The sequence below is a fragment of the Taudactylus pleione genome, unplaced genomic scaffold (assembly GCF_031769625.1).
Source record: "Taudactylus pleione unplaced genomic scaffold, aTauple2 ptg001956l, whole genome shotgun sequence".
NCBI lineage: Eukaryota > Metazoa > Chordata > Amphibia > Anura > Myobatrachidae > Taudactylus > Taudactylus pleione.
In genome coordinates, this window is record NW_028286352.1 from 1,176,016 (window position 1) to 1,201,128 (window position 25,113).

The window sequence follows — 25,113 nt, forward strand, 5'->3', positions numbered from 1 at the left end:
TAAAAACTGAATATTAATGATACCATAATAGAGGTTCTGTTTTGCCATTTTAGTGGCTGGAATGGGAAAAGATCATGAACTCTTAAGGAGGTCAATTGAAAACGGTGCAAAGGAATTTTGGTATTTTGTCCAAAGTGAAGTGAAGAAGCTCAAACACCTAGAACGAAATGAACTCCAAAGACATGTTGATGAATTACTCCTCGACATGGGTGATCAGCAAAGGTATGGGGGCAGGGATCATGCTGGGCTTCATAGCGATTTTGCTGCCAGGATCCTATTCAGTCTGGCTGCCATTTTTCACATACCAATTTATTTTCTGTGATGTGCTCTGAGAAGTAACATATTAAATATAAATTGGGCTATGTCCAACAATCTGCCTTCTCGGCTCCCAAGAAGTCAGATCGTTGGACATAGTTTCGTGGCTGCATGGGAGGTATATATATGTGGTCAATAACCTGTCCATAGGTGACAGAATGTATCCATCCATATCTATAACCCCACTGTCCTCAGGGCAGATTGCTTGGCACGGAGTATGTATGTGTGCAGATGAGGTTCTCTGAACAGAATAACTTACAGCATGGATGTGGCCGTTTGGTCTTCCAGTTAGGTAGATTTGCATTAAATTGAGCTAGAACCGCCAGTTAGAGGAGGGGGGACTCTATTGACCACCCGCGCTGCCTAGGCACATTTAAAATCAGTCCAGATTTTGTTTGATCACAAATGGAAATGCCGTTAGTAGTGACCCAGTATTTCGACACACGTGATCTGGCCATTTGGCCTGACTACCCAACATCAGACCATCAATGAATGGTGTCTAATAAAATACAGGTCCACCCGCTCAGTGATTAGTTTTGGCCACCTTTTATATGGTATCGGTATGATATGCCGGCTGTCGGGATGCCTCCTGTCAGAATATAGACAGCGGCATCCCGGTGGTTGGTGACTTGACAGGGGTCGCGTAAACATACTTACCCTCCCCCCCCCCCCCCCCAACCCTCTCTTTTTGTAGCCTAACCCTAAACCTCCCCGTTAGTACCTGAACCTAAGTCCCCCTCCTTCGTGCCTAAACCTAACCCTCCCCCCTTAGTGCCTAAACCTAACCCCTACAAGTGGTGCCTGACCCTAACCCTCCCCCATATGGGTGCCAGGTGAAATTATGAGGCAGCTGGGGGAGGAAGGGGGGGAAGGAGGTTAAACCAAACCCTATCACAGCAGGTAAGCAGCAGCCCATCGTTCACCCTCCCATCCAGCGTCTCGCTTACTGTTTTGGGGCACCAGTTAGGAGTAGGCTGTAAACCTTGCCTCTCCAGTGCAGAGTGGGTTAGGTCGAAGTGGAGGGGCAGTGGGTGGCTCTGAGCAGTGAGCTGCACTGTGACGCGGTCAATAAGTCGCTCTGCTCTGGAAACATCAGTGCACTGCGACTTTTGGCTGTGTCACATTGTCGGGCAGCAGGGAAATTATGACGGGTGGAACACACTGAGAAATAGTCTGGGGAGAACACACTGATACCTTTACATTTTGTTTAAATACTATAATCCAGAAAGACTTACTTCCTGATGGGGTCTCCTTAGAACTGAATGGTGTAGGCACATAAGTTTGCATAATTAATATAATACTTTACTGGTCCTCACCCCCCTAAAAGCTAATGTCTGTGGGTACAGGTAGTCTACTTGGCAGAGTCCGTAAATTATGCTGTGCATGATTCAAGAAATTCTGAAAACATGATCAGTTGAGGCTTCACTTTTATTATACAGAAGTAGTTTTCAACTCCAGTCCCCAAGTACCCCCAACAGGTCATGTTTTACTGACTTCTGTCTGTGGAAACAGGCGGGATAATTATTCACCCAGCAAAATAGATCAACTCCCCTGTGCATGATTAAAAAAAAAATCCAGTAAACACGACCTGTTGGTGGATACTTGAGGACTGGCATTCAGAACCATAGCTCTACAGGAAGCAAAACCATTTCGTTTTGCAAACACAATAAGTTCCGTTCAGAATACGGTATGTAGCTTGAAAAAATATGTTGTGAGGGATTTACATTAATTGATATTTCCTTACCCATTGAAACCACAGTCTCTCGCTGTTTATATGCCCTTGAAAGATTGATAAATGATTTCACTACTTGTGGGGTAAGTAGTTTGTACTTGCAATGAAAGTGCTTTGGATTCCTTATATTGCTCCTAATGTACAGAGTTTACTAGGTTTGACAACTATTGTTTTAAAAATATGTTTGATGGTTGAGTTTATAGCGACCCGGTGAAAAAAATAAATGAAATAGTACATATGGCACCGTAGCTGAATATATTTGATCAGCGCAGTAGGGGAGCCTGAGGTGAAACCATTTTCTTGGTCTACTAGCCAGCTGATATATAACAAGCCCATAGTAACCTTTCATTTACCTCTTGACAGATCAGTTATGACAGATCTCTACTACCTCAGTCAGACCGATGGTGCAGGCGATTGGCGGGAAAGAGAGGCCAAAGATTTGACAGACCTTGTGCAGAGAAGGATTGCCTTTGTTCAGGTAACCATTTCACCTTCACAAAGGAAGGAACCCATGCAATAGCATATGCATACTGCAAAATTGTATTTGTCTAACACAGGAGGGGCGCAGTTGAGCCTTAGCCAGATAATGCACCTGTTTGGTATGTTATGGACCACTGCTTATTATATTTGTGCTCCCTCGTAACTGGGGTCAGTGCCGCACGATTGTCAGAAAGCAGATGTGCTACTAATCTGTAAATGGGGAACACCGAACCAATGGTTTTACAGGCCTGCGAGCCTGACGTCTGTGACTGGTTGGTTCTCGATTTGAAAAGATTTTGAGGGACACAATTTTAAAATATATTGTAGAAAGTGATTTAATACCTGTGTCAGCATGGTTTCACGTAGCACCAGTCATCCCAAACAAACAATATTATATATTATTAGTTTTTATGAGGAGAAAAGTTTCCATCTTGGTAGCATATTTCATTGGATATATTTGGATCTGGTGAAAAATGTTTGATACGGTTTCACATAATAGTACATAAGTGCTCTGAGAAAAGTGCTATATAAATAAAAAAATTTAATAGAACATTAGCGGACTAGATCTAGTCAAGATGGTCCCTCTGTATGGCACTAATAATGGTTTTTAGGATCTTTTTAATGCAAGTTATTTAATCAAATAAATTACTAGAAATAGTTTTATTGTGTTAGGAATGTGGCCTTCTTGTCGACAGTCAAAAGGTTTTTAAAATGTCAACTCAATGAAAAATGTCGACAATAGAAATTTGAGGTATAGGCTTAAATTTGGGTGTCAACATTTTGTCAGTCTCGACGTTGTGGTTGTCGACATTCTGAACATGTCAACATTTTGTCGCTGTGTTGTGTCTGTATAAGAACTGTCGACATTGTGGTTGTCACCTAAACCATTGTGTAATATCTCCCGTATACTGGCAATGTCTTTCCAAAACCTTTTAAAACTTGTTTTGAGTGATATGATTACTAGCCAGTCGCACAAAGGAACATTTTATTATTATTTCCTTGTTCACCAATTGGTTTTTCTGAACCTTTTTCTCGGCGGAATGTTCACCTCAGGAGGCCCCACCGTTATTTGCAGATTGCACTTCTACTACTTTGCCAGTAATACATTTTTCTTTTTTACTTTGCAAAAGTTTATTTTATTATCTCTGTATAGTCAAGTAAGAAGTAAGAGCTTCTAACGCGGTGGCTGGGAGCAGTGGAATAAGAAATCTGAGGGATTGCTATTTTAAGATAATATTATTTATTATTATAATATTTCTTAATATATCATGCAAACTAATTACGCTAAGATGGCTTAGCCCAATAACTTGCTTTTATAGATATGGTTGTGTTGGTTATGATAAGTTGACGATAATCATGGTAGACCGTAATTAAATGTTGACATGTTAGAATGTCGACATATCTCCCTGGTGGCCCAGCGGTGACTTTCCTGCTCCCAATAGCTGCAGCGGCTCCAGTGATGCTTTCTAGGTCCTGGTGGTCATGTGACTGTGACTTCTGGGTCAGACATCCGATCCTCCAGCGTTCGGGTGAGTATATCTCCCCTCCCTCTAGTGCCTAATGCTAACCCTCATGTTGTCATTCAGACATTTCAGCTGTCGACATTCAGTCACCTTTCAAGGCAGCAAAGATTCTTATTTTAGAAGGGCGCATATTTAATTGTACTTCAGGCAAATCACTTTATTAAGGAATCAAAACCGGACTTGCAGAGCTGACAAATGACAAGCTGCCTGGTGGTTTTCCTTCACAAGTTTGGAGAATGAGCTTGTGCTGCCCAGAGACTACAGTAGTTTCTAGACATGTGTAAAACAAAACAAAAAAATCTGTTTCTCCTTTTTGTGCTGCAGGCAGTGTCCATTAAAACAGATTGATAACCGAATCTATTATTTCCTAGTCATTAATACTACTTGCATTGCATCCCCTAAGGCCTGAAACCTGCAGTAAAGTTCTAACAATGCAACTTCCAATGCCCCCCCCAGTCCTCCGGGATCATGAATAACTTGGTGCAGGACCTTCAATCAGAATGAAGGTCTTTGCAATGCTTCTGTTTCTCTGGTTTGTGAAGCTAGCCAATACTACACACAGTGTTGATTTATATTGGCTATGACATGTTGTGTATCCTGTGTTTTTGTTTTTCTTATGACTACCTATGGTTGTTGCTTTCATGCTGATTTGATACTAAGGTATGCTTTATCCGTTGGGAAGAGAGTTGGAATTCCGTAGTGCTTATTCATAGTTTTCTTGTCGATCCACGTTTTATAGAAAATGTATGTTTGATGAGCTTTTGGATGCTAGCTGCTCTCTCCAAGCAGAATGGATTACATTGCTGGCTAGATTTCTATGCAGTTGTCGGTAGGAGAGATCAGCTGATTATCTGCGTCACAACCCTCACATGGTGAATTTATGGGTGCACATTTGGGAGTTGCCCCACTGACATGCCCCCTGAGGCAATGAAGCTAATGGGGTGTATCAGATGGTTTGGTGAGGGTGAATTATCCACTTAACAGGAAAGCTGTTTAGGTACAGCTTAATTATTCAGCACCATCTGACTCCACCCACCTGACATTCTAGTAGGGGTTTGGTTATTCTGAGTCCTGTGTTATCTAACCAAATCCACCTGCTATTGCCTCCTGCAGGGCAGGTGGAGGGTGTGCCTCTGAGATCTGCATGGGAGGCGGGGAGGGCTGACCCCATGGATGGGATACAGATTAGGTGGCCACATGGCGGTGCGTGCAATGAAATGACACGTGGCACCAGTATTGGTGCAGTATAAGTTGGGGTTGCTTTGTGCAGCTGTCATTTGAAAACTCTGCATAAATCCTGTTTTGAGAATGTTGACTGTTATTTTATGTGACGGGAAACAGGAGGGAGCGCGCATTTCTTTTCTCTCTTTCTGCCAGTGGCGCAATGATGTTATGGGCATTGGAGGGAGGGGAGTTCTGTATAAAAGCAAACTGCTTCATAATATAAAAGCCTTGAACGTCTCCGTAATGGAAAAAATGATGAGATAAATGGAATTTCTTTTTTTAGCAGTATCTCTCGTCTGCTGTTTGTCAGGGCCCCGTATATTTCAAGCGCTGAGCGTTTCAGAGAGTTGCTGTATTGCAAAATATCCTAGTGTAGTGCAGTAATTCTCATTACTCCTTGTTCACTATCCCTATTGGACACGCGTCAAGTCTTCTCATGCGTGTGTAAGACTACAGCCTGGAGGTGTCCATACAACGTGTGCCGCACAAGGCCAGCTTGACGTCCTATCAAAAGGTCTATTTAACAAAGGAAACCTTATTTATATTTTTTGGCAGCGTCTTTTATTTTAAATACTTTTATACATTTCAAAAAGTGCTACTGTATATTGTTAAAAAACATAAATGTGTACATCAGCCTATATGCGCTTTGGTTGGTAACAATAGTATATGCTTCTGCTCTACGCCAGACGCAAGTCCCACACGCACCGTTAATTTTGTGTGCAACAATTTCATTTGCTAGTTATGCCTTTTTAAAAAAAAAAAAAAAAAATCCCTTTTGTAATACAGCAACAACCTCTACCCACCCCAGGTACGGAAAATTAATTTCTAAAATGAAGGTAACGCTAATCGACATCCGTGGAGTATGTGCATTCAGCCAATTACAAGCATTTAGATAATACTGGATAATGACGACGTCAACAACAGCAGCAGCCGCTATTTGCACCTACTCCTCACCATCTGTAACTAATCCGACCCTTCTGTGTCTCTATACATCTTTTTTACCCCAGACTGCATGTGTTTGCAGTTGCACAAATATGACCTTACTGTACTGTACGTGACCTACTTTAGAACGTGAGTAAAATTGACCAGTGGTATATACATACAACAATTATTTTGACTAAAAATTTTTATATTGGAGCATACACACGGGACAATCGTCAACGATAACGATATTGTTGAACAATCTCCCGGGTGTGCTGGATGATCGCTATCGATCATCCAGCACACCACCAACGAAGGCAAGGGTCCCTATAATAACCTGGTCGATATCGACCAGGTTGGCCTGCATGCACTGGCGATGGACGATAACTTCATTGTCCATGCGTGCCCGCACATGGCAGGTCGTTGGTGTGTTGAAGGCACCGAAAAATGGACGATACAAATGATATGATCAATATTGTTATCGTTCGGATCGTGCATTTTAATCATACCGTGTACGCACCTTATCATAGATTTGATTGATTTTTAGATACGTTTGTGTAAAGTCTCTATTATTTTTGTATGTATAATTTTGAGGTTTTGTAATAAAATGTTTCTCTTTCACCTGCCTAGTGTAGCCCTCATGTCATATCTAACCCTTTATTAGGGTAAATGTAATCTAATTTATATATATTATAATATAGAGCAGATGCGTTTGATACCTGTGCATTTACTAGCAATGGAATAAGCCGCAGTCATCTACAGATCTGTCCTCACTCGTCTTTGCTGCAGTCACTATAAACGGCCCCTCTCAGCGCGCCTGGTCCCGTGAGACTCCGCTAGTGCTGAAAAATGCCAGAAATGGCATCTAAGTCGCAATGTGTAAGACTGAGTCTCTGAATCAGAATACGAAGTGCTACCATGCAACGTCCGTAGCTTCTTTCCCATACCAGATGTGACGTCAGGATGGGGCACAGAATTCAGTGCTTGCAATTAATGTTGGGCTGAGCAAGTAGGGAACAGCAGTAGTGTCCCATCGGCTTTGCACCACCCTTGTTACCGCAGTATTCTTTACTTTAGGAGCTTCATCATACAGAAACAGTGTTACAAATCCAAGAAATGTATATGCACAATGTAAACCGTGTAATATATATATGTAGGCACAATCAGCACAACACAGTGTAGTAATTCCCCAGTGTCAGGCGTACGTTAGGGAAAGCAGATATTACATATAAGGATTGCTATTGTCTCCACACTGTATAACCTGTGTTGAATCATTTATTCATGAGTTGCTAATAAGATTCTTCATTCCAGTAAGATATACTCCCAGATAGCAAAGTGCGCAGACAGGTAATGCGAGTTTCCTGCACTTCCACTGTTATTTATTCTTGTAACGACTTCATGGTAAATAACCGCAGATGGGACTGGAGTCAAGGATGAATTAATAAGTTTTCATGTACATATTTATATATTCCTTTCCTGTTCAATATACTCTTGGTGAGCGTATATTTTCATAGCTGAAGTGTCTGTGCTGTATTTCTGTCTCTTGGCCTCTAGTTTACTGCATGTACAACACCACAGTATTGATGTACAATTTAATCTAATTCAAGAGAGCATTTTTTTTTTTTTTTTACATTTCAAAAATATTTGTAAAATTTTCCTAGAGGTTTACGGACGCAAGAGAGATCATTTATCGTATAGCATCTGAAATACATATTGTTTTGAAAGTACAAGCTATTATTTTATCTGCAGATAGATGGATAACCCTTAAAGGGTGCTGGAAGACCATGTGTTGGAGAAAGGGATAGAGTACCCTGGAAGTGTTGTGGTTGTGTGAGCTCATGAGAACTTGAGCTTAGTAAGCTGTTAGTGGAGTTTAGATGAGGTTGCATGTAAGCTTGGATATATATACTTAGGGATACACTGAGAGCACAAAGACAGTCCTAGTGAGATTATGAATACGTGAGGCCAAGTGCCTCACATCGGAGGTCACACTACTCAGCCTGAGCAGAACTGTTTATTGTTCTGTAATACAGCAAGGGTACATTATCCATGAATAGTGGTTTTTAACAAAGGAATTAAAAGATGCCATTATTTTAATTATCACTCTTTGCTTTTGTATATATATTTTTTGGTGTCGTATGTATTTTAAAAAAAAAATAAAATTTAAGTGAGAAAGGAAAGACATCCGCCTTTCAACACGTCTCATAAGAAGACCCGTAGGTTGCTGCATGTGGGAGGGGCTTAATGAAAATGGGTGCAGGTGTGTCTAGATAGTGTGTCTAATAAATTATTTATGTATTATATGTGACTCCTATATATGCAAATGTATAGATAGTGTGTAAGTGTTAGTGACTAGTAAAAATATAGCATTAATAACCTAGATGTCTAGGGGGGTGTAGTAGATATGGCCGGCGGTTCAAATCTTGACAGCGGAAGCCCGGCAGGGTTGAAGATCCCGATCGCTAATTAAGGTAAGTACCGCTAACCTAATTCCCTACCCTAACCCTTCTTTAGGAGTGCCTAATCCTAACCTCTCCCCTAGTGCCTAAACCTAACCCCCCATTTCCCACAGCCTAAACCTAAGTCTCCTGGGGGGGGTGCCTAACCCTAACCTCCCCCCGGGGGCGCCTAACCCAAACCTCCCCCCTTCCTCTAGCCGAAACCTAACCCTCCCGGGGGGGGTGCCTAACCCTAAGTCCCCCCGGAAGCCCTAAAACCTAACCTCCCCCCCGCGCCCGGCTTACCTTTGTTTGCTATGCCAGGCGTCGGGCTCCCTGCGTAGGTCTAATGACAGGCGTCAGGATTTCGACACCTGTCATTAGTACCTTGCTGGGATTAGACAGTCGGGAAGCCGGCGGTCGGCATTTAGACCGTCTGCTTCCTGACTATATCCCGTCTAGGGTGTGCAGCGGTGTAAGATTGCCGCTCAATTGTGGGCCCATGATAGGCCACTGGTTGGTAATAGCATCCCAGCATTTCAGTGGGGATTTCCATGAACCCTTGGAAGCAATACTTACAGATGGGCCTGGCTGGGTTTGGCTGCTGCATTCTGATACTCAAGTTGGGGTTCAGAGTTAGTACCAGTGGCCCTTTCATAGGAATGGTGCTGGATGCCAGGAGCGAAGCCCTGGAAGTCAGTCTTTGTGGGACATTGGAGGCCAAAGGAGCGTGTGCTGAGACTAAATGAACTCATGGACTAAATTAAATTTTATAGCAAAAGTTAAGATTGTCCTTGTGCACATAAGAGGAGATGTTATCTTTCTGAGTTTGTCAGGTGCACAGGGGCCGATTTACCAGCCATATGTCAGTATTTCTCAACTCTAGTCTTTGGGAACCCCCAACAATGCATGATTTCCAGATCTCCTAGAGGTTGAACAGGGGTATTCATTACTGACTGACACATTTTAAAAGATCCACAGGTGGAGCTGATTATTTTGTTTGTAATTCTGTGAGGAGACCTGTAAACCGTGCACTATTATGGCGCTTGTCCACTACACGATATAAATGAACGATAATATCGTTCATCGTCTGCAATATCTTGCAGTGGATATGCCGGCAACGACAAGCATTGCGCACTTCCGCTGGTCGTTGTCGGCATCTGTCATCGCCTGAGCCTACTGTCCGACCTGACGATATCATCAGGTTGTGCAGATTCTGGGAATGAGGGAGGGTGCCGGCACTGAACAACATATATCGTACAGTGTGGGCACATTATCCACTGCACTGTATAATGAACGATACCAATGTCGTTATCGTTCAATCATTCTTTAATCGTTTAGTGGATATGCTCCTTTAGGCGTCCCTGAGGACTGGACTTGGAAAACTGATATATGGTCAATTAAAAGCACAGTTTATTTTTCACCTTGGAAAATTGCCTTATGATGGTTATATAAATCTAGCAGAACTATTATTACAATTTAAATTGGTACATACCATCTTATTTGTGAGTGAAAATGTTGCCTGTATGCAGAGTGTAATTGGTGATGTACAGTAATTCGGTACACTTTTTGGGTTTTTTGGTCCAGTCTCATTTACTTTCTCTTAAAACCCTAGAACCCCAAGGATTGCAGCAAAGCCAAGAAGCTAGTGTGTAACATCAACAAGGGCTGCGGCTATGGATGCCAACTGCACCATGTAGTCTACTGCTTCATGATTGCGTTTGGCACACAGCGAACGCTCATTCTGGAGTCGCAGAGCTGGAGATACGCCACGGGCGGATGGGAAACGGTCTTTAAGCCAGTCAGTGAGACTTGCCGAGACAGATCTGGCACCTCCACAGGACATTGGTCAGGTGAGCATGTTACCCATCTTTCTAGGCCTAGTGTTCATTCTAGCACCTGTCACAGCCCGTGCAGTTCCTCTTTCCTGCTTGGGGTGTCGCTCTCTGCTCTGGTGCTTCCATCACACTCTGGTCTGTATCTCAGCAGTCGGTTGCATCAGCAGTGTGTGCTAGAAGCACCAGAGCAGAGAGCAACACGCCAGGCAGGAAAGAAGAACTGCACGGGCTGTGACTGGCGCAGCGTGGTAGAATGAACGCTGCTATGCGTTTTTAGTGTAGGATCTGACACGTAAAATGCCATTTTAGTGTTGGATCAAACATTGCATTTATGGCTTAGTGAAGTATTGCTTATGTCTCTGTAATAATAATACCGCCATGTCGTGAATGCATCTGTCTTCTAGTATAAGATTGTTTCATTTCTCCATTGACCGGACCCAGTGATCTGGCAAGTATAGTAAATGACATTATGAAATTCATGGAGTGTGATGCTTCTGTCCTTGAATCTATTTACTTATGAAACACATTGCACAAATCATGGCGGCTAACCTTGCCTGACTTATACTGGATATCATTTCCCAGTAGCCGGAGATTTGCAACTTTGTGATCCAGAAATTGTTCACCTGGGAAATCTAACCCTTGCTGTGCTTCGGTGCAGACATTGTTGTGCCATAGTTTCTTAATTGGAAAATGTATTCTGGTATTCGTTACAACTGTCTGTTTATAGTAATGAATATGTGAACACAGCATAGATAACACTAATTGGTAAAGTGCACTGAATTCTGTATTATGTGCTTCTATACAAAGACAAGAAGACATGCAGGATACTTTGTACCTTTTAGCCATGTAACATAGCCAAAGGTGATCACATCTGAACACACAACCCAACAGTTAATTATTATTAATATATTTTATTCTTAAGGCACCACAGAGTGTCTGTACAAGGAATATACATAGTAACAGTGTACCATTGACAATACCATGTAAATTAATATATCTTTGAACAACATACAATAATTAAATGGCACTTCTTTCTGTAGGACAGCGGTTCTTAACACCACTCCTCAAGAACCCCCCCTCCCCAAACAGGTCATGTTTTCAGGATTTCTGTCTGTGGAAATAGGTTACTGACCCAGCAAAATAGCTTAACTCACCTGTACATAATTAAAGAAATCTAGAAAACATGGCCTGTTGAGGTTACTTGAGGATTGCAGTTGAGAACCACTGTTGTGGGACGTGAGGTGGTAAGTCTCAGGAAGGAGACGGCAGTTTGGCACTGGATACGCCTGTACACAAGGTGAGGGGCGAGTACACAGTACCAGGGTTGCGGAACGGGACTTGTAGTCAAAAGACCAGGAGCACAAGAGGCAGAGAGAGTTCTAAGAGGAGAACATGATGGCACTGCCCACGAGAGCTTACATGGGGAGGGGGGGGGAAAGAGGACACTACCCGCCCCCCCAAAATATTTGCCAGTGCACATGCGTGTAAGCCACACATCCCACGTACAGCGATTGTTTTGTGCTCGCACAGACTATTCAGTCACAGAGTGAGTGGCGGGTAGTCTGCGTCTGGGGGTGGTAATGGGTGGGTTGGTGGCTAGGTAAACCCAGGCGTGACTGACCGTATGAATGCTATTTAATTGACGTACAGTACATAAATTACCCATTGCAATCTCCTTGGCAGCATGAGAGCTCTCTGCGTGTCAGGAGAGATGCTATGTGTGAGGGGGGGTCAGATTAGCGGTACATGCGGCATGGCTGCCCGATCTGCGTCAATGTTCCAGATGTTTGCGCTGGTGCGTGACGTCGGACGCATATGAGACAGCATGGATGCAAGATTGTATGGTTTTAGTGCGCAAAATATAGCCGCTAGCAATGTGAATCCCTAAAGAGGTGTTCCTCTCCCCTCCTCCAAATACAATGTGCACAAAAGGTCTTAGCCAGCGCGTCTAACTCATGTAGAGACTGAGCTGATCTTCCAGTTGCAATCTGACCGCTGCACCCCTGTTTTCCCCACCTGTGGGAGGGGACAGAACTCGCAGGCTGTTTCAACAGGGGGCGCCGCGCCAGAGGGCAGGGTGCTTTCTGCCCTTTAGAATTAGGGCAGGGCGTGGCGCCCCGCTAAAACAGCCTAGCGGAAACGCTTGGTCACGCATAAACAGTTGGTGGGTAGTCTCCGATAAGTATGACTGCTGCTTCTGTAGCAGTGTGTCTGATCGAGGGGACAGCTGCTTTTTGGAGCAATACTGAATTGCTCCGGTATTTAAGTATCCACCACCGCAACTCCCTGATAAAGAATGTGCCCCTAAATCTTAATATAAAATCATTGTCAATTAAACACACAAGCATCCCCTGGCTAAACACTCGCAGAAATTGTATTATTATTGTTTTTATTAACTTAAATGAGCAAACACACAGAATAGTACATTTCAAGGCAAGCAAATGTGACACCACTTGTAAGATGTTCAAGCAAATTAATATTATTTTTTTCTTTTTTTTTTTTTTAAATCAAGCAGAGACTTTAGGAAACAAAATACGCTGCGCTGATTAATATTGTAGCAGCAAGCTAGTGTGATAGCGCTTATATTGCAGATTCATGTTCCATATTTGTTCACAATTTATTCGCTTGAGAAAGTCCTGAAAGCATCAAATGCATATGTAGCAGGAGAACTGGCATTTGCCTCATTAATTATGCTACGGTTTATTGTTTGTTTTGTTGATTTTAAGCTAGCGGGGAATGTTCATCGGGATTAGGAGTTTGTTGTGAATGACAGTACTACAGAATATCTCCATATTAATTTGAGGTCATTCAGCCATGAAGTATAATGAAAAAGCAGGATCTGGTTGTCACTTGGAGCAGCCAAAACTCCATTCTCTGCGAGTGGTGTGGCCACACACGTGATGGGAGTCCCCCAATAGAGAGCGAGCAGGACAGGCTATCCAACTACCTGATCATTATCTGCCCAAGCCTGCTGTACTAACGCTGCACCAATCACTGCTTCATTCTCCGTTATAAACAAATAACTGGGATAAAGAAGCTTTGCAGGTATACAAATAAGTCACAGCATCTGCTTAATTAATGGAATTTAGCTATTGTGGAAAAATTAGCTGGTGGTAATATGTTACCACGCAGAGAAGGGCATCATAGGATGTATTTGCACCTGCTCTACAGTATATGTTTATAACAATATGCGTTATTTGCAGAGTTATTTGTATATACATGCATCTAAATTACCACCTTGTTTGTTTATCCATAATGATTATTCATTGTGAAGGTTGTACCAGAAGTTCTGCACTCTGTTCCGACAATTTTTACCTTTAAAATAAGGATTTTTCCTACATTTTCACCTGCTCAAGGAGGCGTGCACCAAAAAATTTTAATTTCCTTTGAAAAAGCAGTGCGAGTCTGTTATTGGATTGCAAATGAAATTCGCAGTGCGAGTTCGCCATGAAATCGACTTGCCGGAACCAACTCGCACATAACTGGATTGACACAAATTAATGGGAAAAAAAATACACCTTCTCTTAAACAGTATTTAATCTATTATGTGTTATATGTGATTTTATCCTTTGCAAAAAGAACAGTGCGGTGTAGTTATTAACTTGCAAATGTCGTCGTGTATTCTGGTTTACCACTGATTCAAATAAGATAGCCATTGTGATTTCAGGATTAGCGTTCACTCTCAGTAATCCATTGTATTTAAATGCAGTTACAAATGTAGGTTGCTTATGTAGAAGTGAATTGGAATAATATCATCACTAGAAAACATATAATACACATCGCGTTTTAGCAATAGCTATAAAATTCCTGACTTTTCATGGTGGTTACTCAGATCATTTGATGACCCGTTCATACAGATTAGATGAGTCTTACATTTATCATGTATTCAATTAAAATATATAAATATCCCCTTTTTTTTATTATTTTAAATACCCGATAAAAATTTTACTTTCAGATATCTGTATATGTTCACGCTTGAAAGTCACTAATGTATACATGGGATAATGTACTGTAAATTCTATGGATACTAAAAGTCACCAAGGAGTGCTGGGATTATGTTGATGAAGGTCCGAAAAACACCCAAGAGGACTTTTAATATCCTTAATAATGTACAGTAGGCATGTGTTATATGTATGTAATAATTTTCCTAATGACCACATTGCTGACATCAGAGCTCAATGTTGACACAATTACTAGTTATACAAAAGTAGTGTCAATATAATTATGTATAATATACCATTAAACTCTTAATCTTAAGAATATATCACGGTATGCAGTCGGGATGCCGACGGTCTAAATGCTGACCGTCGGCATCCTGACTGTCTAATCCCGGATAGGGTCTAATGACAGGCATCATTTTACCTACGCCGGGAACCTGACACCCGGCATCCCGATCGAAGGTATACCTGGCGCGGACAGCCGCCGTGTGGTAGGGTTAGGCGTCATTTTACCTACGCCGGGAGCCCGACGCCCAGCATCCCGATCGAAGATATACCGGGCACGGACAGCTGCCGGGGGGGAGGGTTAGGGGCAGGGGGGGTGAGGCACACCCGAGGGGAGGTTAGGGTACTTACCCCCCCCCCCCCCCCCACCCGGGAGACTTAGGTTTAGGCTGCGGGGAAGGAGGGGTTAGGTTTAGGCACTTGGGGGGGAAGTTAGGGTCAGGCACCCCTAAGGGAGGGTTGGGGGGGGGGGGTGTTAGGTTAGCGATACCTAAATTAGAAGTTGGGATCTTCACGGTAAATCATACTGATCCCTATATTATAATCAACAAACAGGACATGTAAACAGGAAATTGACATTGTATATACCCTACAGTTTCAAATTAAAATTTTTCTTCCATACATCTGAATCCAATCCTCCCATTGAAGGCGCACATCCACATGCCGACTAGGGAAAGACACTACGATTACGACATTGTAATCGTCCGTCGTTCCCCATCCCCTGCAGTGCGTACACTGAACGATCAGTCATTCAGTGTAGGCACCCTCCATCATCAGCGAACATGGCCAATCTGTTGTTATCGGCAGATTGACCAGCATGTTGGGGCGATGATTGATGTTGGAAACGACCAGCGGGAGCGCACAACGCTGGTCGTTTCCGACCATTTGCATGCCCGATTAATGAGCGATTGAACGATGTCGTTATCGTTCAATCGCTCTGTTTAATCGGGTAATGGATACCCGCCTTAAGATTACACATATCCTGTATGGTCTATGGGCAGCTGTGATGTATCAATAGAAAACTTACATACCATTCCTTTTCCTGCATTCAGACTGCAGTGCTGCATTGGTAAATGACTGCAGAACTAAGCATTTCTGATTTCTCTGTTAAATAATATTAATACCTGTAGCCGTAAACATTTAGAGAGGTCTTGCATGGTACCCATGGGAATAGGATCCAGGGTTCATAGGTTGCCCATCAGTTTTTTTTTTAATCCACAATAACTTATTTTGCCATGTCCCATGTTGCTTATTGTGCCCCCCAAGTTTCAGTAGCACCAGAATAATTTATTGCATTTTACTGGTGAGATTTTAAACTCATATGGCCAGGACCAGATTTTACTGTTTCAGGTCACTGTGTAGTAACATAATGTGTATTGTGATGTCATTGATTTCTTATAGCAAAACATTTCCTTAGTTGGATTTTGTGGGTCTCTGGATCCTTATAGCTATGATTGGCTGCTATACTTCTTTTTCACAAAAGACCTATTGGTTTTCATTTTATGTCTTGGTGTTATATGCCTTTGTGTTTTATGTCTTTGTGTTTTTTTTTTTCTTTTTTTGAATGTATGCAAAATGTGAAAAATAATTTATATAAACAGTTGCAACTTATTGTTTTCATGTTCCTGTGTTATTTTAAGACATGTAGTGCAGCCAATTATGTATTTATTTATTATGGTTTCTATTGCGCCACTAAATTACCAAGCGCTATCCAGAGACAATTTAATTATTCACATCAGTCCCTGCCCCATTGGAGCTTGCAGACAATATTTTCTAACACACACACACACACACACACACACAAACTCACACACTCACACAAACACACACACACACACACACACACACACACACACACACACACACACACACACACCCACTCACATCCACACACACACACACTCATATCCACACACACAAACTCATACACATGCCCGGACTATTAGGCACTAGCAGATGTGGGTGATTATTCCACTTATGCCTGAATAGGGAGGGCCTGTAAGGTATAGAGAGAGTCAGCTTGGTCAGGGCAGGAGAGAGCCTTGTGAGGACCATAGAAAAGCCGGGTCAGTGACATCACAGTTGCTCTTGGTAAGTGTGACCTTGGGAGTACTATGAAAGTGCATTAAAATCTTATTGCCAATCAGGACCATATAACTGCATAGAATAGATTGGGAGAAATGTACTTAGATTTCTGAGCGCATGTGAAGGAAAGTTAAAGAGATAAATACAGAAGAGTAACACAATTTATTACATGCCGTAAAAACAAACATTTAGTGCTGTTAATGACAAAACTCTTTAAATGGTAAATGTGTGTGAGGAATTCCAATTGCCTCTGTTAGTGTTAAATCTATTGAGTGTGTATAGCTCTGGAAAAACATAAAGTTCCTGTAATAATGAAGCTTTAATGTCTGGGAATGTAACTATACAGGGAGGGAGTGTAGGATGGGGATCATCTTCAGACCACTTTGCGTTAAAGTCTTGTACATGCTTATATGCATCTTTTATTCCATGTGCTGCTTTTTCTTTCTAGTTTGCTTTTTTTTCAGTTATGTCAATGTGTAGTCATTGTTATGTTCCTCTGTCTAATTAATTACACAAAAAGCCCAGAAACAAGGAGGACAGAACAAGCAATGTATTTAGCTGACATTGCAGGAGGACATGAATAATCTCATACATTATGGGTGTATAAAACCACAATAGAGTATTGTTTCCAGTGGCGGATAGAGTAAGATCTTCTCTCCACCAATGCAATAAAAGAGGTTACCGCCATCTAGAAATGTGGCCACCGGCTATAACTCTACCAGCGGTAAGATTTGCATGGGAATGCCTGTATTTACAGCTATTGCGATGGTACATGTGTTCCGTTATCGCCATCTCAATAATGCAACATAAGTAAAAAAAAGAAAAAAGAGGCTCCTTTCTCAGAACAAAGCATTTTTTTAATTAATTTAAATAAATATATATATATATATATATTTATTTAGGGCACATCATTACAGTAGTTTCAGAAACAGACTTTTTAAAAAAAAAATATTTGTTATATATATATATATATATATATATATATATATATATAAAACAAATAATTTTTTTTTTTTTAAAGTCTGTTTCTGAAACTACTGTAATGATGTGCCCTAAATAAATATATATATATATTTATTTAAATTAATGTGTGTCTGAGTTTAAATCTATATACGAAGGAAGTGCTACGATACAGTGGCCGCGGCTTTTTTCCACTTCTTATACAGACTCAGTCGCACAGAGACATACAATTGTCGCATATCAAATTAACCAGTACAGTCTCAGGAAGCTGCTTGTCGCATCCACTTCAACTAAGACGCCCTCCGCAAGCTGATTGACACAGGATCTGGTGGCTAACTCCTGCCAGCCGTCTGGTGCCGCAGGGCTAGTTGTATGAGGACACATCTGTACATTTATTTTGCACACATTATTGGAACTGAAAGCCCAAATATTGGGCTTTCAGTTTCACTGTCAACATGCAAGCGGGTCATGCATGTAAACACCTAGCATCCCTGCACATTGTTAGTACTGTATATAATGTAAAGCATTAGGCTTTGCATATAGCAATACTTGCGGCTTGAAAGTTGAAACCATTCCAGACTCGTCCCCTGCCTGTGTGGTTTGTTTCTCTCCGTTGTGGGCGAGTTGGACATCAGGCATGCGGTTTAGCACATTCTTTAGTTTTGCCTTAAATGTCAGAGTCCTCAACAGACCTTTGTTATTTTCCTGAAAAGATGAAAATAACCGCACGATGCCGTCTAAACATCTACAACCAATGCTCTGCATTCACTGCTCCGCAGCTGGTGTACCCATCTCAATATGTTGCAGTGCTAAAACTATTAATTTCTTCCAGATCACATCTAAACTGTTAAATGTGCTGTGAATGTTAGAACTTGACTGACGCCCTCTCTGTTACAGTCCCTAGGACTCTCTTGTGACCAACAAAACTCACCTCTTCTTTCTCTTTAACAGCTTACTGCACTGGATCCACAAACCCCGTAACAGCAGCATTCGCACAAAAGTGTAATTGTTGACCTTCATTTCTGCTGTGTATTTTCTGTAGCTTCCCTGTAACATCACAGCATGGATTTACAGTTACAGTCCTATGCAAAAAAAAAATATCCTGTCAGCACCATGATCGAATCTATTACTGTACAAGCATTGAAAATTTTAGAAATTTTTATCCAAGTATCATTTTAATGCAATGTCTAAAACTTTTAGTCTGTGCTTCTTTTTTATTCACATGTTTGACACGTAGAATTTTATAACCTATCGACTGTTGCTGAATAGAAGCACAAGACTGCATGGACTGTACCTTTAAATCCATCAGGGTAGAACAGTTCCTTTCCTTCCGTTGTTAGAAGCACAATTGAAAATAGCAATAGTCATTCCTTTAGCTGTATTTCATCTCATTGTATTTTCATAGTTGCCTTGTTCAGAAGAATATCTATGTACTGCTTGAAACATTGCAAATGTATGCCAAGAGATTCAGTATAAAAGGAAAAATAGACCTGGTAATGGTAACAATTTATTATAATAGCCAGCAAGTTCTGTAAGGTTTATGGAAACATCATCATAAACTTGTTTAGAAAAAAGAGATAGATGCAGCCATAAAAACACTCATTTTAATTGAAAAGCAGTAGCAATACTCATTAAAAGTGGGTGTTATTACGAAGTATTTGCTGTATCAACTGGCTTTGTAAAAAAACAACTCACTCTTTGCCCCCATTCCCCTCTTCTCCTCCATTCTCTCCCCCCCTCTACTTTCTGCCCTCTGTCTCCCCTCTTCTTCCCACATTCTATCTCACTTCTTCTTCCCACTGTCTCTCTCCTCTTCTTCCCACTGTCTCTCTCCTCTTCTTCCCACAGTCTAGCTCTCCTCTTCTTCCCGCATTCTAGCTCTCCTCTTCTTCCCGCATTCTAGCTCTCCTCTTCTTCCCGCATTCTAGCTCTCCTCTTCTTCCCGCATTCTAGCTCTCCTCTTCTTCCCGCATTCTAGCTCTCCTCTTCTTCCCGCATTCTAGCTCTCCTCTTCTTCCCGCATTCTAGCTCTCCTCTTCTTCCCACATTCTAGCTATCCTCTTCTTCCCACAGTCTCTCTCTCCTCTTCTTCCTGCATTCTAGCTCTCCTCTTCTTCACACGGTCTCTCTCCTCTTCTTCCCTCATTCTAGCTCTCCTCCTCTTCCCTCAGTCTATCTTTCCTTTCCTCTTCTTCCCACAGTCTCTCTCCTCTTCTGCCCGCATTCTAGCTCTCCTCTTCTGCCCGCATTCTAGCTCTCCTCTTCTTCCCGCATTCTAGCTCTCCTCTTCTTCCCGCATTCTAGCTCTCCTCTTCCCACATTCTAGCTCTCCTCTTCTTCCCACATTCTAGCTCTCCTCTTCTTCCCGCATTCTAGCTCTCCTCTTCTTCCCGCATTCTAGCTCTCCTCTTCTTCCCAGTCTCTCTCCTCTTCTTCCCGCATTCTAGCTCTCCTCTTCTTCCCACAGTCTCTCTCTCCTCTTCTTCCCACAGTCTCTCTCTCCTCTTCTTCCCACAGTCTCTCTCTCCTCTTCCCGCTTTCTAGCTCTCCTCTTCCCGCATTCTAGCTCTCCTCTTCCCGCTTTCTAGTTCTCCTCTTCCCGCATTCTAGCTCTCCTCTTATTCCCACAGTCTCTCTCCTCTTCTTCCCAGTCTCTCTCCTCTTCTTCCCAGTCTCTCTCCTCTTCTTCCCAGTCTCTCTCCTCTTCTGCCCGCATTCTAGCTCTCCTCTTCCCGCATTCTAGCTCTCCTCCTCTTCCCACATTCTAGCTCTCCTCTTCTTCCCAGTCTCTCTCCTCTTCTGCCCGCATTCTAGCTCTCCTCTTCCCGCATTCTAGCTCTCCTCCTCTTCCCACATTCTAGCTCTCCTCTTCTTCCCACAGTCTCTCCTCTTCTTCCCAGTCTCTCTCCTCTTCTTCCCGCATTCTAGGTCTCCTCTTCTTCCCACAGTCTCTCTCCTCTTCTTCCCGCATTCTAGCTCTCCTCTTCCCACATTCTATCTCTCCTCTTCTTCCCACTTTTTCTCTCCTTCTTCCCACATTTTATCTCTCCTCTCCTTCCCGCCCTCTGTCCCCCTCTCTCCTTCCCGCCCTCTGTCCCCCTCTCTCCTTCCCGCCCTCTGTCCCCCTCTCTCCTTCCCGCCCTCTGTCCCCCTCTCTCCTTCCCGCCCTCTGTCCCCCTCTCTCCTTCCCGCCCTCTGTCCCCCTCTCTCCTTCCCGCCCTCTGTCCCCCTCTCTCCTTCCCGCCCTCTGTCCCCCTCTCTCCTTCCCGCCCTCTGTCCCCCTCTCTCCTTCCCACCTCTGTCCCCCTCTCTCCAGCCTTGTCCCCGTTGCCTTGCCTCCCTTTGTTTCCCTCTCACCTTGCCTCCCTTTGTTCCCCTCACCCCTTTCCATTTTTCATTATTCTCCCTGCTTTCTCGCCCTCTATCACCCTTTTTCTTCTCTTATCATCCCCTTATCTCTCATCTGCTCTCGCTACCCATTCCTCTCTTCTCCCCATTTTCTCCTATCTCCTCTCTCTCCCTCTATTCCTCTCTCCTCTTTTCCCCCTCCACTCCTCTGTGCTCTCTATTATCTCCTCTTTCTTCACATTCTACCCTGTCTCCCTGTATCTCCCTCCCCTTCCCCTATACCCCACTCTCTCCTGTCTCTTCTTTTTCCACACTCTACTCTCTCCCTCTACTGTACAGATGTGTCCTTTTACATCTTTGCTGCAGTTGCGGTAAAAAGCCTCTCTTGGCACACTAGGTCCCGTAAAGGCTCTGCTAGCGTCGGGCATCTATTTTGCACAGTTTCCTATATACAGACTCAGGTGCACACAGATATACAAGTGTCACATATCGCATTACTCAGCACAGTCTACTATATACAGACTCAGGAGCACACAGATATAGAGGTGTCACATATCACATTACTCAGCACAGTCTCCCATATACAGACTCAGATGTACAAGTGTCACATATCACATTACTCAGCACAGTCTCCTATATACAGACTCAGCTGCACTCAGATGTACAAGTGTCACATATCACATTACTCAGCACAGTCTCCTATATACAGACTCAGGAGCACACAGATATACAGGTGTCACATATCAAATAAATAAGCACAGTCTCCTATATACAGACTCCGATGTACAAGTGTCACATATCACATTACTCAGCACAGTCTCCTATATACAGACTCAGGTGCACTCAGATGTACAAGTGTCACATATCAAATAAATAAGCACAGTCTCCTATATACAGACTCAGCTGCACTCAGATATACAGGTGTCACATATCACATTACTCAGTACAGTCTCCTATATATAGACTCAGGAGCACACAGATATACAGGTGTCACATATCACATTACTCAGCACAGTCTCCTATATATAGACTCAGGAGCACACATATATACAGGTGTCACATATCACATTACTTAGCACAGTCTCCTATATACAGACTCAGGAGCACACAGATATACAAGTGTCACATATCGCATTACTCAGCACAGTCTACTATATACAGACTCAGGAGCACACAGATATAGAGGTGTCACATATCACATTACTCAGCACAGTCTCCCATATACAGACTCAGATGTACAAGTGTCACATATCACATTACTCAGCACAGTCTCCTATATACAGACTCAGCTGCACTCAGATGTACAAGTGTCACATATCACATTACTCAGCACAGTCTCCTATATACAGACTCAGGAGCACACAGATATACAGGTGTCACATATCAAATAAATAAGCACAGTCTCCTATATACAGACTCCGATGTACAAGTGTCACATATCACATTACTCAGCACAGTCTCCTATATACAGACTCAGGTGCACTCAGATGTACAAGTGTCACATATCAAATAAATAAGCACAGTCTCCTATATACAGACTCAGCTGCACTCAGATATACAGGTGTCACATATCACATTACTCAGTACAGTCTCCTATATATAGACTCAGGAGCACACAGATATACAGGTGTCACATATCACATTACTCAGCACAGTCTCCTATATATAGACTCAGGAGCACACATATATACAGGTGTCACATATCACATTACTTAGCACAGTCTCCTATATACAGACTCAGGAGCACACAGATATACAGGTGTCACATATCACATTACTCAGCACAGTCTCCTATATACAGACTCAGGAGCACACATATATACAGGTGTCACATATCACATTACTCAGCACAGTCTCCTATATACAGACTCAGGAGCACACAGATATACAGGTGTCACATATCACATTACTCAGCACAGTCTCCTATATACAGACTCAGGAGCACACAGATATACAGTTGTCACATATCACATTACTCAGCACAGTCTCCTATATACATACTCAGGAGCACACAGATATACAAGTGTCACATATCACATTACTCAGCACAGTCTCCTATATACAGACTCAGGTGCACACAGATATACAGGTGTCACATATCACATTACTCAGCACAGTCTCCTATATACAGACTCAGGAGCACACAGATATACAGGTGTCACATATCACATTACTCAGCAGTCTCCTATATACAGACTCAGGAGCACACAGATATACAAGTGTCACATATCACATTACTCAGCAGTCTCCTATATACAGACCAGGTGTACACAGATATACAGGTGTCACATATCACATTACTCAGCACAGTCTCCTATATACAGACTCCGATGTACAAGTGTCACATATCACATTACTCAGCACAGTCTCCTATATACAGACTCCGATGTACAAGTGTCAGATATCACATTACTCAGCACAGTCTCCTATATACAGACTCAGCTGCACTCAGATGTACAAGTGTCACATATCAAATAAATCAGCACAGTCTGCTGGTGAGTCCTAGTCACATTTTTGGTGAAATAAGACGCCCGACCATAGCAGAGTAGCAGGGGGACCTGGCAGCTCACTCACACCAGGTAAGTCGTGCTGCGTGGTGTATTGAGGCTAGGTGTATGAGGACACATCTGTATCTCCTTTCTCCTCCTGCTCTCTCCAGACTCTATCCTTCTCCCTCCTCTATCTCCATCTCTACTCTCTTCAGATTTCCTGTGGATGGTGACATGAAATTAGTGTCATAGTAGCTTCTGTGAAAGTCTGGAGTATATATCTATACACACCTACCAAGGACTAGTTGGAGGAGAGCAGAGGTCTGCAGATCTGTAGAGACGTTAGTAATCTAATTATTAGTACAAAAAGTAAATATCGGGACTCTCCTTAGGAAGAAAATGTACTTCTGTTACTCTCCTCTTATTGTTGAACTATGACTCCTGATGACCTTTCATCATTGAATTGTTGTCTAAAATGTTTGTCCACCTCCTGTTGTTTCCCATTTGGGACCATATTCAATTGCTGGCGAAAAGGCGTTATAGGTGATACTTTTTCGCCGATGACGTAATTTTGTCAATCTGAAGTTATCCCCGTATTCAATTCTTCTGACTTTTCGCCAGTGCGGAAAGTCAGTGGTTCGAACCCAGCGATAAAGTATCACCTATGAATAGGTGTCGAATAAAAGTGCAGAATTGGGGTTTTGGGGTCCAAACCTCCAAAAACCACCCAGCACCCCTTGGACTGTCCCCCAAAGGTAAACTGTGTCAAAAAATATTTAAAAAGTTCCACAGGACACCCCAAAAAAGTACTTTCATTTTAGGGACGAAAAAAAACAAACTTGGGTGACAAACTTCTAAACTAGTGAAATAGACTCAGGGGGAGTCCCCAACTATGCGCCAGGTGTTTTATAGTTTGCAAATGGTTGCGGCAGGTGGATTTTTCACGTTTTTTAAAAGTTCACATTACCCACTTTCAAATATGCTTGCACCCATTTTCAAGTACCCCAAATTTGATGGGGATACTTATTTTTCCCCAAAAAACTTGCTAAATGCTATTCTTCACCACTTATTCATATACGCAAAAAAACAGCTATTAAGACCATTTCAACACCCCAAATACCTGCAGCAGGGCTATTCGGGGGTACCCATAGTGAACCCCCATGTCACAGCATCTTTTGGGGGCTGTCAAACTGATTTCCCCAAAAATGACAGCACTCTGCGCTCATTTTGTTTTGGACGGGTCCTGTTTTCACCGATTTGGAATTGAATACGGGGATACGCAAGGACGAGCGCAATACTTTTCCACTCAGAAAACCTGCACTGATGGCGAAAAGTCCGGCAACTGACTTTTCGCCTGCAATTGAATATGGCCCTTGGTTTCAAACACCGTATATTACACCTCTGGCTATTGTGTAGTAATGCACTAGACGTAGATATCAATGTGTTTTTTACTTTCAACAGTATTTATTGTTCATGTTGTTGAGACAGTGATCAGCTCTCTGCCTTGTGCAGTTATAAATACCTATGAATATCAATG

At 42.5% G+C, this 25,113-nt stretch overlaps 1 protein-coding gene across 2 annotated transcripts in view; it reads left to right on the forward strand.

Moving 5' to 3' along the window:
- Positions 1-25,113, forward strand: part of FUT8 (fucosyltransferase 8) — a 233,275-nt gene that overhangs the window by 161,140 nt on the left and 47,022 nt on the right. For both annotated transcript variants that reach the window (XM_088465340.1, XM_088465341.1), the window contains exons 5-7: positions 54-222; positions 2,411-2,525; positions 10,249-10,486. In XM_088465340.1, coding sequence (XP_088321466.1) covers positions 54-222; positions 2,411-2,525; positions 10,249-10,486 — 522 coding nt within the window. The remainder of the gene's footprint in view (positions 1-53; positions 223-2,410; positions 2,526-10,248; positions 10,487-25,113) is intronic.